Raw genomic sequence first — 17,644 nt, 5'->3', positions numbered from 1 at the left:
CAAATATATCGACATGGTCAGATGTCTTTTCTTCATTGCAGGAGAAATGAAAATAGAAAGACCAAATAAGCCTTCTATACTTACAAAGTTGGAAAAGCAAAGGAAGAGAAAATTTGTATTAGTTTTAGCATAATTTTGTACTACATTTTTGTTTACATAAACCCACATTTAAAGCATGGAACGTGTTTCAAAACTGTGTTACAGTATTCCGATTTGTCAACAAGCATTTATACAACCCCACCCCTGAGCAACAATGTCACATTAAAACTGAATAAATTAAAACAATCAAACAACATGAGTTCTATGAATCGTAGTAAGATGTAACATTTTCTGTTTAAAGGGGCAAACTTTTTACATGAACACAGAGGAGCTCCACACGCGCACGCTAAATATAAAATAAAACTTTAAAAAGCAGACCAAGGACATTTACATGAATCCAGAGGCCCGCATCCTCATGGGGACGCACATACTGCCCAACTCACATTTCATTGTTTGTTTGTTTCCAACTTGTATATATATATCCAAACGTATTACATGACCAACGGCACAAAACCAAACTGTACATGGAGGACAGGAGAAGAAAAAAGCTGCACAAAACTTACAGATCATCTCCCAGTGGCAACCAAGGTTCATCTCCCAGTGGCAACCAAGGTTTTCTCTTGAGCAACATCATGAGCAGAGGTGACAGTCAACGAAGGTGAAGAAATAGTTAACTGCGGATTTGTGCTTGAAAGAGAAAGAGGTGATGCTGCTTCTCCTTCTGCTTCAGCCACTATTCTATCTTCACGAGAAAGCATATGCACTGGTTGTGTAGGTTTTGGTGTGAAGTTGAAGGAGAGATCCTTGTTAGCAGACAGTGCCAACAGCTCTTTCTCCTCCAGACCTCTGGGTGGCCCAAGGCTGCACCGATCTGGGCTGTGCTTAGCCAATGCATCTTTGAATTTTTTGATCTGATTGCGTTACATCACATTTTATTATCATTATCATTAGTATCAGCATTATCATCATTTGGTGAACATACATCACAATTTAGGAATCGGAAAACAATATTGGAACTTCGAAAACATTATGGGTCATTGACACTTATTATTATTATAAGCAGTGTATTGAGTTGCATTGGATGAAAAATTAGTGATATTTTCAGAATTCAATTGTGTATCCAGTGTCAAATAAATGTTATAAACCTAAATATGCATCATATTTAGTAGTACTATTATGCATAAAATATAATATCTATTTATTTTATTGAACCCAAATTCTCATCCCCTCGCCCATGCTTCATATCATAGTTGAGAACAAAATAGTATTTGGGAACTAATGGCTAATGAATTAGTTTACGAAGGATATCTCTGAAATCAAAGGAGAATCACTTCTAAGAACAAAAATAACATTTACAACAACATAAAAGGTGAGAAGACAACATCCCAAATTTTGATTTCAAGGGAAAGAAGTCAGCATAAATTCCTCAGAAACAAATGCTGGAATTGAAGTTCACCATAGCCTTTTGATTGTTAAAGGAGCACAAAAAACATAAGAGGAGCAAATTGGACTCCTAATGGAAGATGCTTATGAACAACTATTAAATGGTATGCATGAATATATATATATATATATATATATATATAGACACACACACACAAACAAACTTGAATGGTGATCTGTGGATCCTAACAGTAAATATAATAAGTGACAAAAAAAATTGCAAGAGATGCATGAAAATCAGAACTCACCGTAGCATTAGTGCAACTAAAGCTGCATAGCCGCCCATGAGCACCTCTGTAAAAACGGAAGAAGGGCAGAACGTGAACATTAAGGCTGTAACACATGGATTTATGTTCCTCGTAGTTCACCTGAAGGAACTGAACATCTGGGTTCATTTCAGCCAATTGACAGATCTGCCCAAAAACCCTACACTCTTAGCTATTAAGAACGCAAACAAAGTAACTTTCTTTTTCCTTAGTGTTTTTTTTTATTATTATTTTTTAGAAAAAAAAATTTAGAGGGGGGAAGGGGTGGAGTAGGATGGATTTGATACCTTGGGATGAAGGGCTCTGCAGCCTCCACATCCAGGGGAGAAGAAATCAACGACCACCAGTTTATCCCCAGCACTGAATAAGGAGTTCACAAGGTCTTGCGCGCTCCTCACCTCTTTCATGTTTGGTTCAAGCCCCTTCTCCCACCATTTCTGAACTTTCCCGATACCAAGGCTCATCTGTACAGGGTTGATGGTTGATTTAACTCTATTACCCAAGGGAACCAAACCAAAAAAAAAAAAAACAGATTGTATTTGGAGCTGCTAAATTTGGAATCACAAAACTTTGGTCAAAATGCCGTAACTATACATCATATTGAATTTTTGTTTAAATTCATCCAATTTTAAATTTACAGCCCTGGATTTGTGTTACCAAATACTACGAATAGGGCTTTCAAAAAAAAGGTGACAAAATCAGTATCGTTATGCAAGCCGCCAAGCCCTCAGTTTTTTTTTTTTTGGGGGGGTTGAGGGGGGGTTGAAATTGGGGCAAGAAAATTTCATACGGATGAATTGAATCAAAATTAACCTTCAACAGAATCATTTCCAACAGCTATCAATACTGATGAAGCAAAAATAAAAATAAATTTAAATTTTTAAAAGAACACTGTTCTGGAAAACCAGTACAGAAAAAAAAAGAAGCGAAACTAGGTTATATTTCTTAAGTTTCTTTAAACAAGTAACCAGGATTTTCAAACAATTATAAAAATTAATGTATGGATATGAATATAAATATATGCACATACATATAAGAATTTAAACAAGTGTAATCGATCGGGAGATACCTGTACTCTAGACGAAACATGGGAATTCGCTCTCTTGGGCATGCGCGGACTTTCTTCAAGATCAAGATTAAGATGGATCTTTTGACCACTAAAACAACTGCTGGACGCGAAGGAAGAGACAGATCTTAGGCCCAGAGGGTTCAGCTTCATAGATGCCGCGACTGATTTATTGGAATACCCATACGTATTGCTGCAAATGGGGAAATAAGAGATGCGATGACGATGGTGATGGTGATGATAATGATGATGGCGAGGAGAATACAGACTAACTTTGGACACAACTTCGGCCATGGATGGATTTGGGATTCGATACAACGAAAACCAAACAATCAGACGCTTTGTTCTCCTTTGTAATAATAATTATTATTATTATAAATAAATAAATAATAAAATTTAAGGGACCCAGAAAACAAGATCCAAGCAAGCGCAGAAGAATCAGAGAAAAAAAGTCAATAAACGAATTGGAGATCGCGAAGGCCCGGACGAAAAGAAGGGGAATTCAGCGGCTTCAATTGGCAGAGGAGAGGAGTAAAACAGAATCGAAAAGCGAAGGGATAAGATAAGAAAAGAAAAGAGAGAAGAGAAGGGGGGGTGGGGTTTCGTGGCGACCGGTGGAGGTCTGATTGTGATGACGGTTGCTTGTGAATCGCAATCAACGATTGCGATTGTGGTGGAGGAGAGGATAAGGTTCACTTTAAGAAATAAAAAATGGAAATAAAAATAAACAAAACAAAACAAAACCAAACCAAGCAAACAAATAAAATTTGTGGGACAGGAATGAATCGATTTGTGTGGTGGGTGGACTATGAACGCGGACTACTCACTTTGTAACACAAGGGCCACAAGGCACAGAAGCAATTTGGTGTCACCCTTAAAAATTATGTAAATAAAAATTTAAATTAAAAACTAAGGATTAATTTGAGTAATAATTTTAAAACTAAAAAAATAAAAAATAAATTAATCTCTAATTGAGTGGATGCTCTTTCTTATCCTTCAATCTAATAACTGTCAGTTTAATATAAATATGATTTAATCATTGGATTTTTGAAATTCATAATTTTATACAACAAATAAAAAACTTATACCTTAATTCATGCTTCTTAGTGAATATGCTTGCACTATACTTAAGTCACAACCTTACCTTTCCTTATATTTTTCTTAATTTGATGAAAAAGTAGTACAAGCTTCTTAGGATGAGATAGGACTAACTCCAACCACCTTTATATATTAATCACTTCCATCAAGTACTTAATTAATATTCATAACTTATCATAATTACGACTCCTCAAATCCTTAAAAGTCATTAGAAGTAGTATTGTAAATAGACTCTTCATATTTAGGAAACCAATATTATTATAACATTATTATATTTAAAACCCTTTCATATCATGTAAATAAATATAATCATAATTTAAAACCTTTCATATTACTTAAATAAATATAATCATAATTTTATTTGAGACAATTTATTTATGTCTTATATTTTCCCATTTATTTCAAGTGAAATTACTTAACATAGTTTATTATAACGTGCATACATTAGTTATCATTAATATGTAGAAAATTTGTAGGAGTCGTGACGGTTCTATATCATCTTTATTAACATAGTTCCTTTCATGCACTACAATACAAATTCCACAAAATATAATGATTTTTTTTTTTTAGCTAAGAGGTATACATTAGGTCTAACTTTAATCCTGTTATCATTATTCCACAACAATTATGTATACAAAATGGAAAACAGAAATAACCGAAACATTTTCATTATCGAGCTCAAATATCAATTGAACAACATACATTAAGGTTCAATAATGGTCATCTTTTCAATATGACCAATAAATGTTTTGGGCAGCAATCCTTTAGTCAAAGGATCTGCTATCATACAATCGGTGTTAATATGTTCAATTGACACTTTTTGTTTCTGTACGTCTTCTTTAACAGTAAAGTATTTCAATTCCATATGCTTAGCACCCTTGGAATACTTATTATTCTTAGAGAAGAAGATAGCTGCGGAATTATCACAATAATTTTCAGCGGCTTGGCGATACTATCGACTATTCCAAGTTTTGAAATAAAATTCTGCAACCAATTAGCCTGAACTATAGCCTCAAAGCGAGCTGCAAATTCAGCTTCCATAGTGGATGCAACACTTATTAACTGCTTCGCACTCTTCCATGAAATTGCTCCTTCGGCTAGCAAGTATACATAGCCAAATGTGAACTTTCTTGTATCTACACACCTGGCAAAATCCGAATCCGAATATCCAACCACCTCAAGATGATCAGACCTTCGATACATAAGCTTGTAATCTTTCATTCCTTGTAAGTATCTTAGAACTTTTTTTGCAACCTTCTAGTGAATCATTCCTGGATTACTTTTGTAATGACCTGAAAAATAATGGTATTTAAATATTAAAGAGAAAGGAAAATGGAATTAGGATAAGAAGGCGGCAGCAGCAGCATTCGTTGACGAACGCGAATGACGATGCGATATATTGGACTCGTTGACAAGGGTGTGATTCGTAGACAAGAAAATACCGAGAGGGGTTATGGGTGATTATGAATTTCATCGACAAGAAGAGAGTTCGTCGGCGAGTTGTCTTCATGACCTTGTCGACAAGGTGACGTGGCTCGTCGACGAGGGCCAATGTATAAATAGTGTTAAACTCCACTTTCAGCAGAATTTCTGGCGTAAAAATCTCTCTCTCTCTCTCTCTCTCTCTCTCTCTCTCTCTCTATCATTTCGGTTTCCCAACCTTCTCTCTAGTTTTCTAGGTCCGTTCTTCGTCGGATCGACGATCTGAAGCCACCACGACACTCTTAGGAAAGTTCTTTACATATCTGCCGGAGTAGATCGTTGGTGGGGCTAGTTCGGAATCCATCCCAAATTCAAGGTAAGACTTTCTACTCAGTTTTTGATTTTACGACAGTTGTAGAAAGCGTAGTACGTGTAGAAATACTGAAGTTTAGTTCTAAAAAATATCCTTTTTAGGGCGTTGAACGGGGAACCCAGTGGGTGTTGAGTTGATTGTTTTAGGGGCTCTTTTAGGAATCAGGTAAGGGGATAAACTAAGTTAGTTATTTTTATGGAAATGTATGTATGTTATTATAGCATTTGATTTCAAATATATATATATATATATATATATGTTTTATATTTGAGAAATATTGCTAAAAATGATGGTATGTTAAATATACAAAAAACCTATTTCGTGTAGCATGAGGAGAATTTATAATGAAATACTATTTTCTGGGAATATGATAATGATATGGATATGACTTGCCAGCGTACGGGCCGTGCTATGGATATGATTTGTCGGCGTACGAGTCGTGCTATGGATATGATTTGTTGGTGTACGGGCCGTGCTATGGGTATGATTTGTCGGCGTACGGGCCGAACTATGAATATGATTTGTCGGCGTACGGGCTGAACTATGGATATGATGTGCCGGCATATGGGCCGAGCTATGGTAAAATATGAAATACCGGTGTACGGGCCGATGATTTTTATGATATATATATATATATATATATATATGTAAAATGATGTGATGATATTGATTTGGTAATTAATAGTATGAAATATCCATGTATCACAGTTTGGTTATATGCTATATGTTATCAGACCCTGGTTGGCTTGGTCTAGGCTAGCACTTACACAGTATTGATGTTATGTGTTCATGATTTATCATGATATTTGTGTTAACGCTGCTGTACGGAGTAGCGTGAGGTTGGATAGTTGATGTGGTTTTAAGAAGTGTGAGCGCCCCTAGTGTACGGACCAGCTTTGGCAGACCCATTGGACTTACAGACTGTACTATTGACTTGACAATGGTCGGCTAACCATTATCAGGTCCCGCCTTTGGGTCACACAACCCAGTTATGTGGGGGTAATACATGACAACAGTCTGCTAACCTGCTAAGATTGTTTTCGTATTATTACTATATGAGATGATTTATGCTATGAAAATCTAGTATGTTCTGTCATGGTTTATTTATACATGTTTTTCCCAGAGATGATACAGACATATTTACTTGATATGCTTATATATGCTTTTATGTATAACACGGACAAACTCATGTTGCCACACACTAGTATTAGTTTATTTCGCTTACTAAGAGGTGTCTTACCCCAAAATTTCATAAACATTTTAGGGGCCCCAGATAGAAAAGTGCATAAAGCTCCGCTGAGGTAGTTATTGCCAATCTGCCTTTCCTAAAGGGTAAGTATTTTGGTAGGGTCGGATGGACTTTTGAGAAGTGACCCTAGGGCATCTTTTGGGTTGTGTATTGTGTATATACTTAAATACAGTGGATGTAGTAACTCTGGTAATGAGATGGATGATCTTGTGATTATGATACTATGATTTTATGTTTCCTGCTGCTTAGGCTTTCTTATTTTGTTTCTATTTTATCCCTAGTACCCACGGGTTCATGTTGATCATGATCTGCTGGATTTATTATACTGATTTGTATTATTTAAGGAAAAATAATAATAAATATGTGTAAAAATTAAGCAGGTCATTACAGTTTGGTATCAGAGCCTAGGTTGTTAGGTTATGTAGACTTTAGAATGCAGCGAAAAGGATACCAGAGTATAGGAAATGATTTAAGGTTTTATTCTACAGTCTATAGGTAGGACTTCCGTGGTGGTTTCTGTGTTTTTCCTAGGGTGACGATTTCAGGAAAACCATAGTAAACTATTGTCGGGTTATGTTCCTAAAATGTAGAAATGGGATTACAAATAAGCTAAGAGACTTGAGATAGGAGGCTAGTTTTAGCGGATAAATTATAAGGATGGGAGTATTGAGTGGTGTTTGTTGTTTTTCAGGATGGATCTAGGAGGAGATAGTGCCCATGCGAGTGGTAGTGAGGGCAGGGCCTTCAGGTGCAGGCGGGATAGACTCTGATGCATTATTACGTAGCGTGGCTCAGCAGGTTATGGCTGAGATCGCTAGGAGCTCTAAAAAGCAAGGTGGTCATCTACAGGCCATGGGTGTACCATAAAGAAGTTTACAAAGATGAATCCTCTGACATTTTCAGGAGGAGTCGATCATGTAGCAACCGAGAACTAGATGCCAGAGATCAAGAAAGTCTTAGCTATGCTACAGTGTACGGAGGAACAAAAGGTCCTCTTCGCCACCTATAAGCTGACAGGAGAGGCTGAGAGATGGTGGATTGCTGTGACATGACTTGGGATCGATTTAAGGAATTGTTCTTCAATAGATATATTCCAACTATTGTCAGGGAGGCTAAAGTGGAGGCGTTATTGAGTTTGAAGTAGGGACAGTTATCAGTTCAACATTATGCGGCGCGTTTCATTGAGCCTTCTCGCTTCGCTTCGTATATTGTCTTTGATGAAGTGAAGAAGGCGAGGCAGTTTGAGAAAAATTTGCCTCCAAGCAAGTGGTAGTACTGTGGATCTAGGATTTTGCTGAGTTAGTCGACAAAGCAGCCTTGGCAGAGGTTGGTGAGCATTTGGATGTAGAGGAGCGGGGACAAAGGAAGAGATCTGCATCTTCGGGCTACCAGCAGGGTCCTAGACAGAATCGGTGGAGGAAAGGGAACCATGGCAAAAGATGGAGGCAGGAGACTGGAGGACACGAGGTTCAAGCAGTGCAGGGTCCTCTTGTCTGTCAGACTTGTGGGAGGAGACACTAGGGAGAGTGTCGAGTAGGTGGAGTTGTCTGCTACCACTGTGGTAGACCAGGACATTTGGTGCGAGACTGCCCTACACCACCAGATGCAGCTCCTGCTCCGGACCATACAGGGGTGGTCATCAGGCACCACATAGGGGCTAGTAGAGGAATATGGCTCCAGCCAGAGTGTTTGCTCTGACGTCGGGTGATGCTGGGACGGCGGGTGACGTGGTGACAAGTATGGTTAGTATGTTTTCCTTTAAAGTTATTGCATTGTTTGATTCAAGAGCCACACATTCGTTTATATCTTCAGAGTGCACTAGATTATGTGGGGTAGAAACACAGTTGTTAGACGTTGGTATCTACATCGATTGGGTTAGCAGTGAAGTGTAGTAGGGTGGTCCGGGGTTGTTTAGTTGATATGCAGTGGAAAATCTTGTCTGCTAATTTAATAGTGTTGGGTATGCACGGGTTCGATGTGATCTTTGGCACGGATTGGCTAGTGGCTAATTTTGCCAGCATAAAGTGCCATTCACGAGAAGTGATATTCAGACTTCTGGGACGAGTAGAATTCAAGTTCGTAGGGTCGCGGGTGCAATCCTCGCCTCAGCTAGTTTCAGCTATCCAGGCCAGGAGACTACTGCTGAGTGATTGTCAGGGATTTGTGGTGAAGGAAATGTTAGGGAGTGAATTGAAACTTGCTAGCACACCTGTGGTAAAGGAGTTTACAGATGCTTTTCTAGATGAATTACCAGGCTTGCCACCTGATTGAGAGGTAGATTTTCCTATTGATCTACTTACTGGTACGATACTGATTTCTAAAGTACCTTATTGAATGGCGCCAGCAGAATTGGCAGAATTGAAGAATCAGCTGCAAGATTTGCTTGATAATGGCTTTATACGACCCAGTGTATCTCTGTGAGGAGCTCTAGTTTTGTTTGTAAAGAAGAAATACAAGTCGATAAGGATGTGTACAGATTATAGGGAGATTAATAAAGTGACCATCAAGAATAAGTATCCTCTATCCCATATAGATGATTTGTTTGATCAGCTCTAAGGTACACGGGTGCATTCTAAGATCGACCTCAGATCAGGCTATCATCAGGTAAAAGTGAAAGTAGAAGACGTCTCAAAGACAGCTTTCAGGACTAGGTACGGGCATTACGAGTTTCTTGCTATGCCATTTGGTCTAACAAATGCTCATGCTATATTTATGGATTTGATGAATAGGATTTTTCATCCATATTTAGATCAGTTTATTGTTGTGTTTATTGATGATCTACTAGTCTATTCGAGGAGTTATGAGGAGCATGAGATGCACTTGAGACAGGTTTTGCAGACGCTACGAGAAAAGAAGTTGTACGTCAAGTTCATTAAATGTGAATTCTGGCTTGAGAAGGTTGTGTTTTTGGGGCATGTTATTTCTGGAGATGGTATTTCCGTGGATCTTAATAAGATTGAGGCGGTAGTGAATTGGGCTAGACCGAGGAACGTCCAGGAGATTAGGAGTTTCTTGTGGTTAGCAGGGTATTACCATCGTTTTGTTGAGAGATTCTCAGCATTATCAGGACCTATGACACGACTGACGAGGAAGAATGTTAGATTTGAGTGGGACAAAAACAGTGAACAGAGTTTGAAGGAATTGAAGTAGAGGTTAGTCACAACACCAGTATTGGTCATCCCATCAGGTGGTGAGGTTTATGTCATTTACAGTGATGCATCCTTAAAAGGACTTGACCGTGTATTGATGCAGCATGGCAGGGTGGTGGCGTATGCTTCCAAGCAGTTGAAAGAATATGAAAAGAACTACCCTACGCATGATCTTGAATTGGCTACAGTAGTACACGCATTGAATATTTGGAGGTATTATTTGTATGGCGAGCGGTGTGAGATCTTTTCCGACCATAAAAGTTTAAAGTATTTCTTCACTCAAAAGAAATTGAATATGAGACAGAGAAGATGTTAAGAGTTGATTAAGGATTTTTATTGTACTATTAATTACCACCCAGGGAAAGCAAATGTGGTAGCTGATGCACTAAGCAGGAAGTCCGAGGAATCAGCATTGGCGGCTATGGGGATCCAGCATCCGATCATGATGGATTTGTCTCTTCCCACAAGTCTAACAAATGGGATAAGACTGCACTGCTTGAACCCCACGACCCCTAGCCTCCTGTCTTTGTCCTCTACCATAGTTTCCTCTTCTCCACTGACCCTGCCTAGACCCCTGCTGGAAACCTGAAGGCGTAGGTCTTTTCTTCTATCCCTGCTCCTCAACACCTAACCGCTCACTAGCCTCAGCCAAAGCGGCTCTATTTACTAGTTCAGAAAAATCCTGAATTTTCAACACCATAATTTGTCTATAGATTTCACGCCTCAGACCTCTTTCAAACTGTCTCGCCTTCCTTGCCTCATTTGTAGTAACCCTTAAAATAATAAGTATTTTAATAATATGAGGGAGAGAAATAGAACAGAAACAGAAGGAGGCCGTAAACTTCGTCGACAAATACAAGGGTTTGTCGACGAGTGTAGAAGAAAATTCGTCAACGAATACAGGGCTTCATTGACGAGAAAATATCGAGCGAGGTTTTTGGCTGCTTTGAATTTCGTCGACAAATACAAGGTCTCGTCGACGAATTTAATAAAGGACTTGTCGACGAGGTGACGTGTCTCGTCGATGAATTTGGTCCTATCAATAGCTAAAAACTGAATTTTTATCACATTTTAACACTCCTCTCTCTCCCTACGTCACTCTCTCCCTTCTCTCTTTGTTTCTGGCCTCGTTGGTCGCCGGATCGAAGATCTGAAGCTACAATGACGCTCCTGACGAAGTTCTCTGCAAGTCTACTAGAGCGGATCGTTGGGGAATCAAAGTAGGATTTCATCCCAAGTTCAGGGTAAGGCCTTTTAGCTTATTTTTGGCTTTATGACAGTTATAGGAAACGATATAGGTAGAAAAATACTGATATTTTGTTCTAGCATATGTTGGTTTCAGGGTATTTTGTAGGAGGCCCTGCGGGTATTAGACTAGTATTCTATAGGAGCTTTCCAGTATTCAGGTAAGGGAAATATGCTATACTAGGTACTTTTAAAATATTATATAGTTTATTTAATGATGAAAATTATGTATTATAGTATTGTGTGGCTTTTGAATATGAATATAGTATGAATATAAGTTTTACGATATTTTAGTATCCTAATTTTACGATATTTTGGTACCATGATTTTATGGATTTTAGTACCATGATTTTATGAATCTCAGTACCATGATTACATGAATATCAGTATTATGATTATGCAGTTTTAGTGTTATGATTATACAGTTCTCAGTATTACGACATATAAATTACAGTACAATTATGCAGTATCATGGTTATTTCAGTACTTCAGAATCATGGTAAATCAGATAGGTGTATATATATAGAAATATATTATATGATATCAGACCTTGTTGGACTTGCAACTACAGAGCACGGTACCGTTGCTACAGATACTATGTTACTTTATGAGTGCAACCACCTATTTAGATAATACGTGGTAAGGTCAATCACCTAGGCCCTTTAAGAGGTTAGGCTCCCCATCCAGATATGGGTTGAGGTGGGCAGATTGACCGATGGAGTATAGTGATTTATTCCTAGTTGGCTAGTCAGGGTAAATCCCGCCTACAGGCCGCACAACCCTGTCATGAGGGGGTAAGTCATGACACACAGATAGCCACATGGAACATTTTCAATTATTATTACGAATGTGTAGATTTGCAGAAACAGGAAACATACTTACTTATATTAAAAGTATTTTGAATAATAAACTCTAATACTATCATGTTACACAATTGGGACAGGCGTAGTGGATTTTATCACTTATACTTCAATATATATTCAGTTATACATGTTTATTTGAAAATAGATTTTCATCATATAGTAGCTCATTTGCCACACACTAGTAATAACAATTTCTTCTTACTGAGTATTGGCTTATCCCAGTGTTGAATTATTTTCAGGTGATCCAGGTAGGCGAGCAGACCAGGCTCGCAAATAGAGGGGCTTGTGTAGTGCCCTGTCAGAGAGTGAGTATATTTTGGGAGTGTTTATATATAACCCTAGCTAGTTGAGGGTATTTTTGGGGAACAAATATATGTACATATTTTGGGAAACATGTAGTACTCTGGTATTATGTGGTATTGTATATATATGTTCAAATGATAATGTCTATGTGATTTATGCTTCTTGCTGCTTAGGTTCATAGTTGGGTTTATCCCAGTATGGTATCAGAGCATGTAGAATATTATAGTATATATAGATAGTATGAAAAAAAAAAAAAACCTAGTTAATTAAGCAGGTTATCACATCATTAGGTATAATAAATGGGGTGAAACAAGACAATTCTATAAACTTCGTCGTATATTATTGGATTGACAATTGTCCCTGCTTCAGATTCAGGAACTCTTCCCCCTTGGCTTCTCTAATAGTTACTGGAAAATATATCTCAAAGAACAATTCTCTAAATCGGTCCCACGTTATAGCTATCAGCGTCATCCTCTACCATTCCAGGAGCTTCACAGCAGTCCACCAGCACTCCTCTCCTGTCAATTTATATGTAGCAAAAAGGACTTGTTGCTCCTCCATACACTACGACACCACAAAAATCTTCTCAATCTCCTGCATCCAGTTCTCGGAGACTGCGGGATCCACCCCTCCTAAGAATGCCAAAGGATTCATCTTCGTAAATTTCTTGATCAAACTCCCAGAACCTGTAGACGGTCCTTCCTACTTAGTGGAGCTTCTAGCAATTTCAGTCACAACCTGCTGAGCCAGGTTGCGTAGTACGACATCTGGGTCACTGCCACCTACACCTGAAGGTTCTGCTCCGTCACCTCCAGCGTTCGTACCACTGTCCCCCATGTCCATCCTGAAAGACAAGAACATAGCTCAGGGACCCCAATCTACATATCTAACCATAACCCCACTATCTTGCCATTCTTACCTTTATTCAAGGTTAAGTCCTACACTTTAGAAACACAACCTGACAATAGTTTATTATGACTTTCTCGAGATCATCACCCCAAGAAAGACACAGTAACCATCACGATAGTCCTGCCCCTAGACTGCAAAACCAAACCTCAAACCATTTCACCTAAACTCTGGTATTGTTTATGCTACACTCTAAAGTCTACAGAACCTAACAACCTAGACTCTGATACCAAACTATAACGACCTGTCTAATTTCCACATATATATATATATATTTTTTTCACATATTAGCCTACCAAAAATCATAACTACCACATACATTGTGACGCCCCGATTTTTGTAATTTTTTTTTATAATAAATAAATATTCACTTGTCCTTAATAACATTCATAAATCGGCTACGTCAACAACCCTATTACCATTCATATGACTCGACCTCCATTGGGTACCGGGTAAAAAGTTATTTCATTTATACAACCTAACAACAAAAGACAATATATACGTAATAGTCAGAATACAATACCCAGAGTGTAATGCCCCAACCTGGGTCTACTAGGAAGCACTGCATCTCTTCTCCTCCACCTAGACCAGACAACAGGGGGTGGGCCTTATTAGACTAATGACTGGCCCCACAAACCAACACGTGTCCTTTTTAGTGTGTTTTGTCCTCACACACTTCCTGAGAAAACTTCCCAAGTGGTCACCCATTCCAAGATTGCTCCAAGCCAAGCACGCTTAACTATGGAGTTCTTATGGGAAAGCTCCCGAAAAGAAAGGCGCACCTTGTTGATATGGGTAGTAACATCTAATTTTTTTAAGTCTTTCATCTATAGGGTATCACATTCTCCCCCACTTATAGAACGCAACATCCTCGTTGCGAACCCACATTTCCAAACCCAGGCGATGTGAATCTCATCACACTTCCGGTTGGGTGTTGTCTCTAATACCATCTTGTAACGCCCCAGCCTGGGTCTGCCAGGGAGTACTGTGTCTCTCCTCCTCCACCTGGACCAGATAACAGGGGGCGGGCCTTATCGGACTAATGACTGGCCTCACAGACCAACACGTATCCTTTTCAATGTGTTTTGTCCTCACTCACACACATCCTGAGAAAACTTCCTAAGAGGTCACCCATCCCAAAATTGCTCCAAGCCAAGCACACTTAACCGTGGAGTTCTTATGAGAAGGCTCCCGAAAAGAAAGGTGCACCTTGTTGATATGGATAATAAAATCTAATCCATTTAAGCCTTTCTTTCACGGGGTATCACATTCTGGATCTGACACGACCGGCGGATCTATGGAGTGCTGAGGCTAAGAAGAGGGCTTAGGTTTAGTGACCTTGGATTCTTCATCAGGAAAGTCACAGCTGAATGAGATTTTGGGGCTCAACCATCCGAAGGAGGGGTAGGTCGGGGGGGCAGTCCTCCGTAAAGGTAGATCATCTAAATTATTTTAGGTTAGGATCAATGTTAAAAATAGAAGTAGTTTACTTTTTCCATAGACTAGAGCTTCTTGCACTTCACACAGGAGGATGGCCTTGCCAATTTTTGGCCTGGTGGTTTCAAGCTAGTTTTGCAGAGCTGATTGTAGCAGATTGGGTGGTCAATTAAAATCCATTTAAAATATGAGAATAAATTTTTTATTATGTTTTTTCTTTATATTGAGACCAACTATGCTATATGGATTAGAATGTTGGGCGACGAAGAAACATAATATTCAAAAAGTAAAAGTTGCCGAGATGAGAATGCTTAGATCAGTGAGTAGTATAACATTAAAAGATAAATTAAGGAATGACCATATTCATGGTAAGGTAGATGTAGCTCCTATAGAAGATAAGATAAGGGAGGGACAACTCCAAATGGTATGGACTCTTGCAACGTAGGTCACATAGTACACTTGGGAGGAAGAGTGAGTTAGTTACTATGGGGGGCAGTAGAAGGGGTAGGGGTAGACTTAAAATAACTTGGGAGAATATAGTGAGTAAGGATTTAATATCCTTGAATCTATCAAAATAAATGAGTTATGATCGCATAAATAGGTGGAAAAGGATTCATATAGCCGACCCCACTTAGTGAGACTAAGACTTGGTTTTGTTGTTGTTGTTGTTGTGTGTTGTTGTTGTTGTTTATATTGATTAGTTAATATTGTTAAAAATAAAAATAAAAACAATATAATATATATGATCAAAAAATAAAGAATAAATAAAATTAAGTATTTTTTTTTTAAATGTCATTTTAGATGATTTTTTTAAAAAAAAATTAAAATAAATAAATTATATATTTTAAACGGGTGACCCGTGACCCGCGCGTTTATTAAACAGGTGGGTTAGGGTTGGCAGGTGTGTGACCCATTTAACTTTGACTTGTTTATGACCCGACCCATTTATGATCCGTTCTAACCCGACCCGCCCACCCATTTTGCCACCCTTCAAGAAGATAGTGATGAAAAAATAGTTCTCATCACCAAAAAATTCAAAAGATTGCTTAAAATGAAGAAGGATGAAAAGAATGAAGAAGCAATAAAACAAGAGAAAGTTACTTGTTATGAATGCAAGAAGCCAAGGCACATTTGAACCAAATGTCCATAATGAAGACATTTAATTTCATTTGAAAATATAGCGACTTCGACTCATACTTTGACAAAGAAATGGTGAATCTTTGTCTCATGACTATTAAGGACAAAGATGAAGCAAGTTCCTTATCCTTGAGTAAAAATTTTCAGGATGACTTGCCTAATACCCTTAAATTTGAAACTTAATAGAAAATGGTTTTCTTTGAAAAAATGAAACCATTAGTTTTTTTTTTTTTTTTTCAAAATGGATACTTTTTCAAACTATTTTCGCCTAAGGTTTCATCTTAAATAAAATGATTAAATTATTTTAAAACTTGTGTTCTTGTTTTTACCCTTAAAATTGTTTATACAAAATTGATTTGTTTTGGTTTTTGAGGATGAATTTGTTTTATTGAATGTTATGCATGTTGAAAATCTCTAATGTTGAAGTGAGTTTTGCTAAATCTTGTTAGATTTTTTTTATGCGTTGTTTTAGGGGGGGGAGCATAATTAAATGAATATTGTGATATAAATATTTTATTTGAGCTTAAATGAATGTCACATATTGATTAAGCATATTGGATATATGGTGATGACTTAATCATATTGAATAGCTTAGTGTGTATATTGATCATGTTGAATATTTTGATGTGTCTTGAGAAAATTAAGAATATTTTGTGATGTGCCCAAAATATATCAGCTAATAAGAGGAAGTCAACACCTAGTCATCATGTAACGACCTGCTTAATTTCCACATTTTCTTTTTCCTTTTCCTTAAAAATAATACAAAGTCTGTATAATAAATCCAGCAGATCATAATCAACCTGAACCCTTGGGTATTAGGGATATGATAGAATCACAAACAGAAGCCTAGGCAGCTGGAAATCATAAAACCATGCACATATCTTAATATCATTTAATACAAGACCAGAGTTTACTATATTCATAATACACATCCCAAAACAGCCAAAAACCAACCCTAGGGTCAACACCCAAAAATCCATCAGACCCTAGCAAATGACTTACCCTTCAGATAGGGCAGGTTAACTAACACTAGTGTTGCGGAGCTTTATCCACTCTTCTATTTGGGGCTCCTAAAATATTTATGAAATTTTGGGGTGAGACACCTCTCAGTAAAGGAAATAAACTAATACTAGTGTGCGGCAACATGAGTATTTATGTGTTATACATATAATTATATACGTAAACATATCCAGTAAAATTGAATGTATCATATTTGGGAAAAACATGTATACTCATTTCAAAGCAGAACATAATGGATTTCTACAAGTATAATTTATCTCATATCATAACAATAATATGAAAACAACCCTGGTAGGTTAGCTGGCTGTTATCATGTATTACCCCCACATGTCTGGGTTGTGTGGCCCAAAGACGGGACCTGACAATGGTTAGACCACTACTGCCAAGTCAAAAGTATAGTCTATAAGTCTGATGAGTCTGCTAGACCTGGTTCGTACACCAAGGGCGCTCACACTTCTTAAAACCACATCAACCATCCAACCTCACGCCACTTCATATAGCAGTGTTAACACAAATATCATGATAAATCATGAACACATAGCATCGGTATTGTGCAAATGCTAGTTTAGACCAAGCCAACCAAGTTCTGATACCATATAGCATATAATCAAACTGTGATACATGGATA

The 17,644-nt window shown here is 37.8% G+C and overlaps 1 protein-coding gene across 1 annotated transcript; it reads right to left on the bottom strand.

Annotated features, from left to right (window-relative positions):
* Positions 1 to 299: 299 nt before the first annotated feature.
* LOC131167882 (thioredoxin-like 1-1, chloroplastic) lies at positions 300 to 3,629 on the bottom strand. Its single transcript, XM_058126916.1, has 4 exons — positions 2,818 to 3,629; positions 2,036 to 2,212; positions 1,731 to 1,895; positions 300 to 950 (listed from the first exon to the last, which is right to left on the bottom strand). The coding sequence occupies exons 1-4, from the start codon at positions 3,106 to 3,108 to the stop codon at positions 630 to 632; spliced, it is 954 nt and encodes a 317-aa protein (XP_057982899.1). The 5' UTR covers positions 3,109 to 3,629; the 3' UTR covers positions 300 to 629.
* Between the last annotated feature and the right edge of the window lie 14,015 nt (positions 3,630 to 17,644).

This window comes from Malania oleifera, chromosome 11, assembly GCF_029873635.1.
Source record: "Malania oleifera isolate guangnan ecotype guangnan chromosome 11, ASM2987363v1, whole genome shotgun sequence".
NCBI lineage: Eukaryota > Viridiplantae > Streptophyta > Magnoliopsida > Santalales > Ximeniaceae > Malania > Malania oleifera.
Note: the sequence above shows the minus strand (reverse complement) of the source record. Positions and strands in the feature narration are given on the sequence as shown.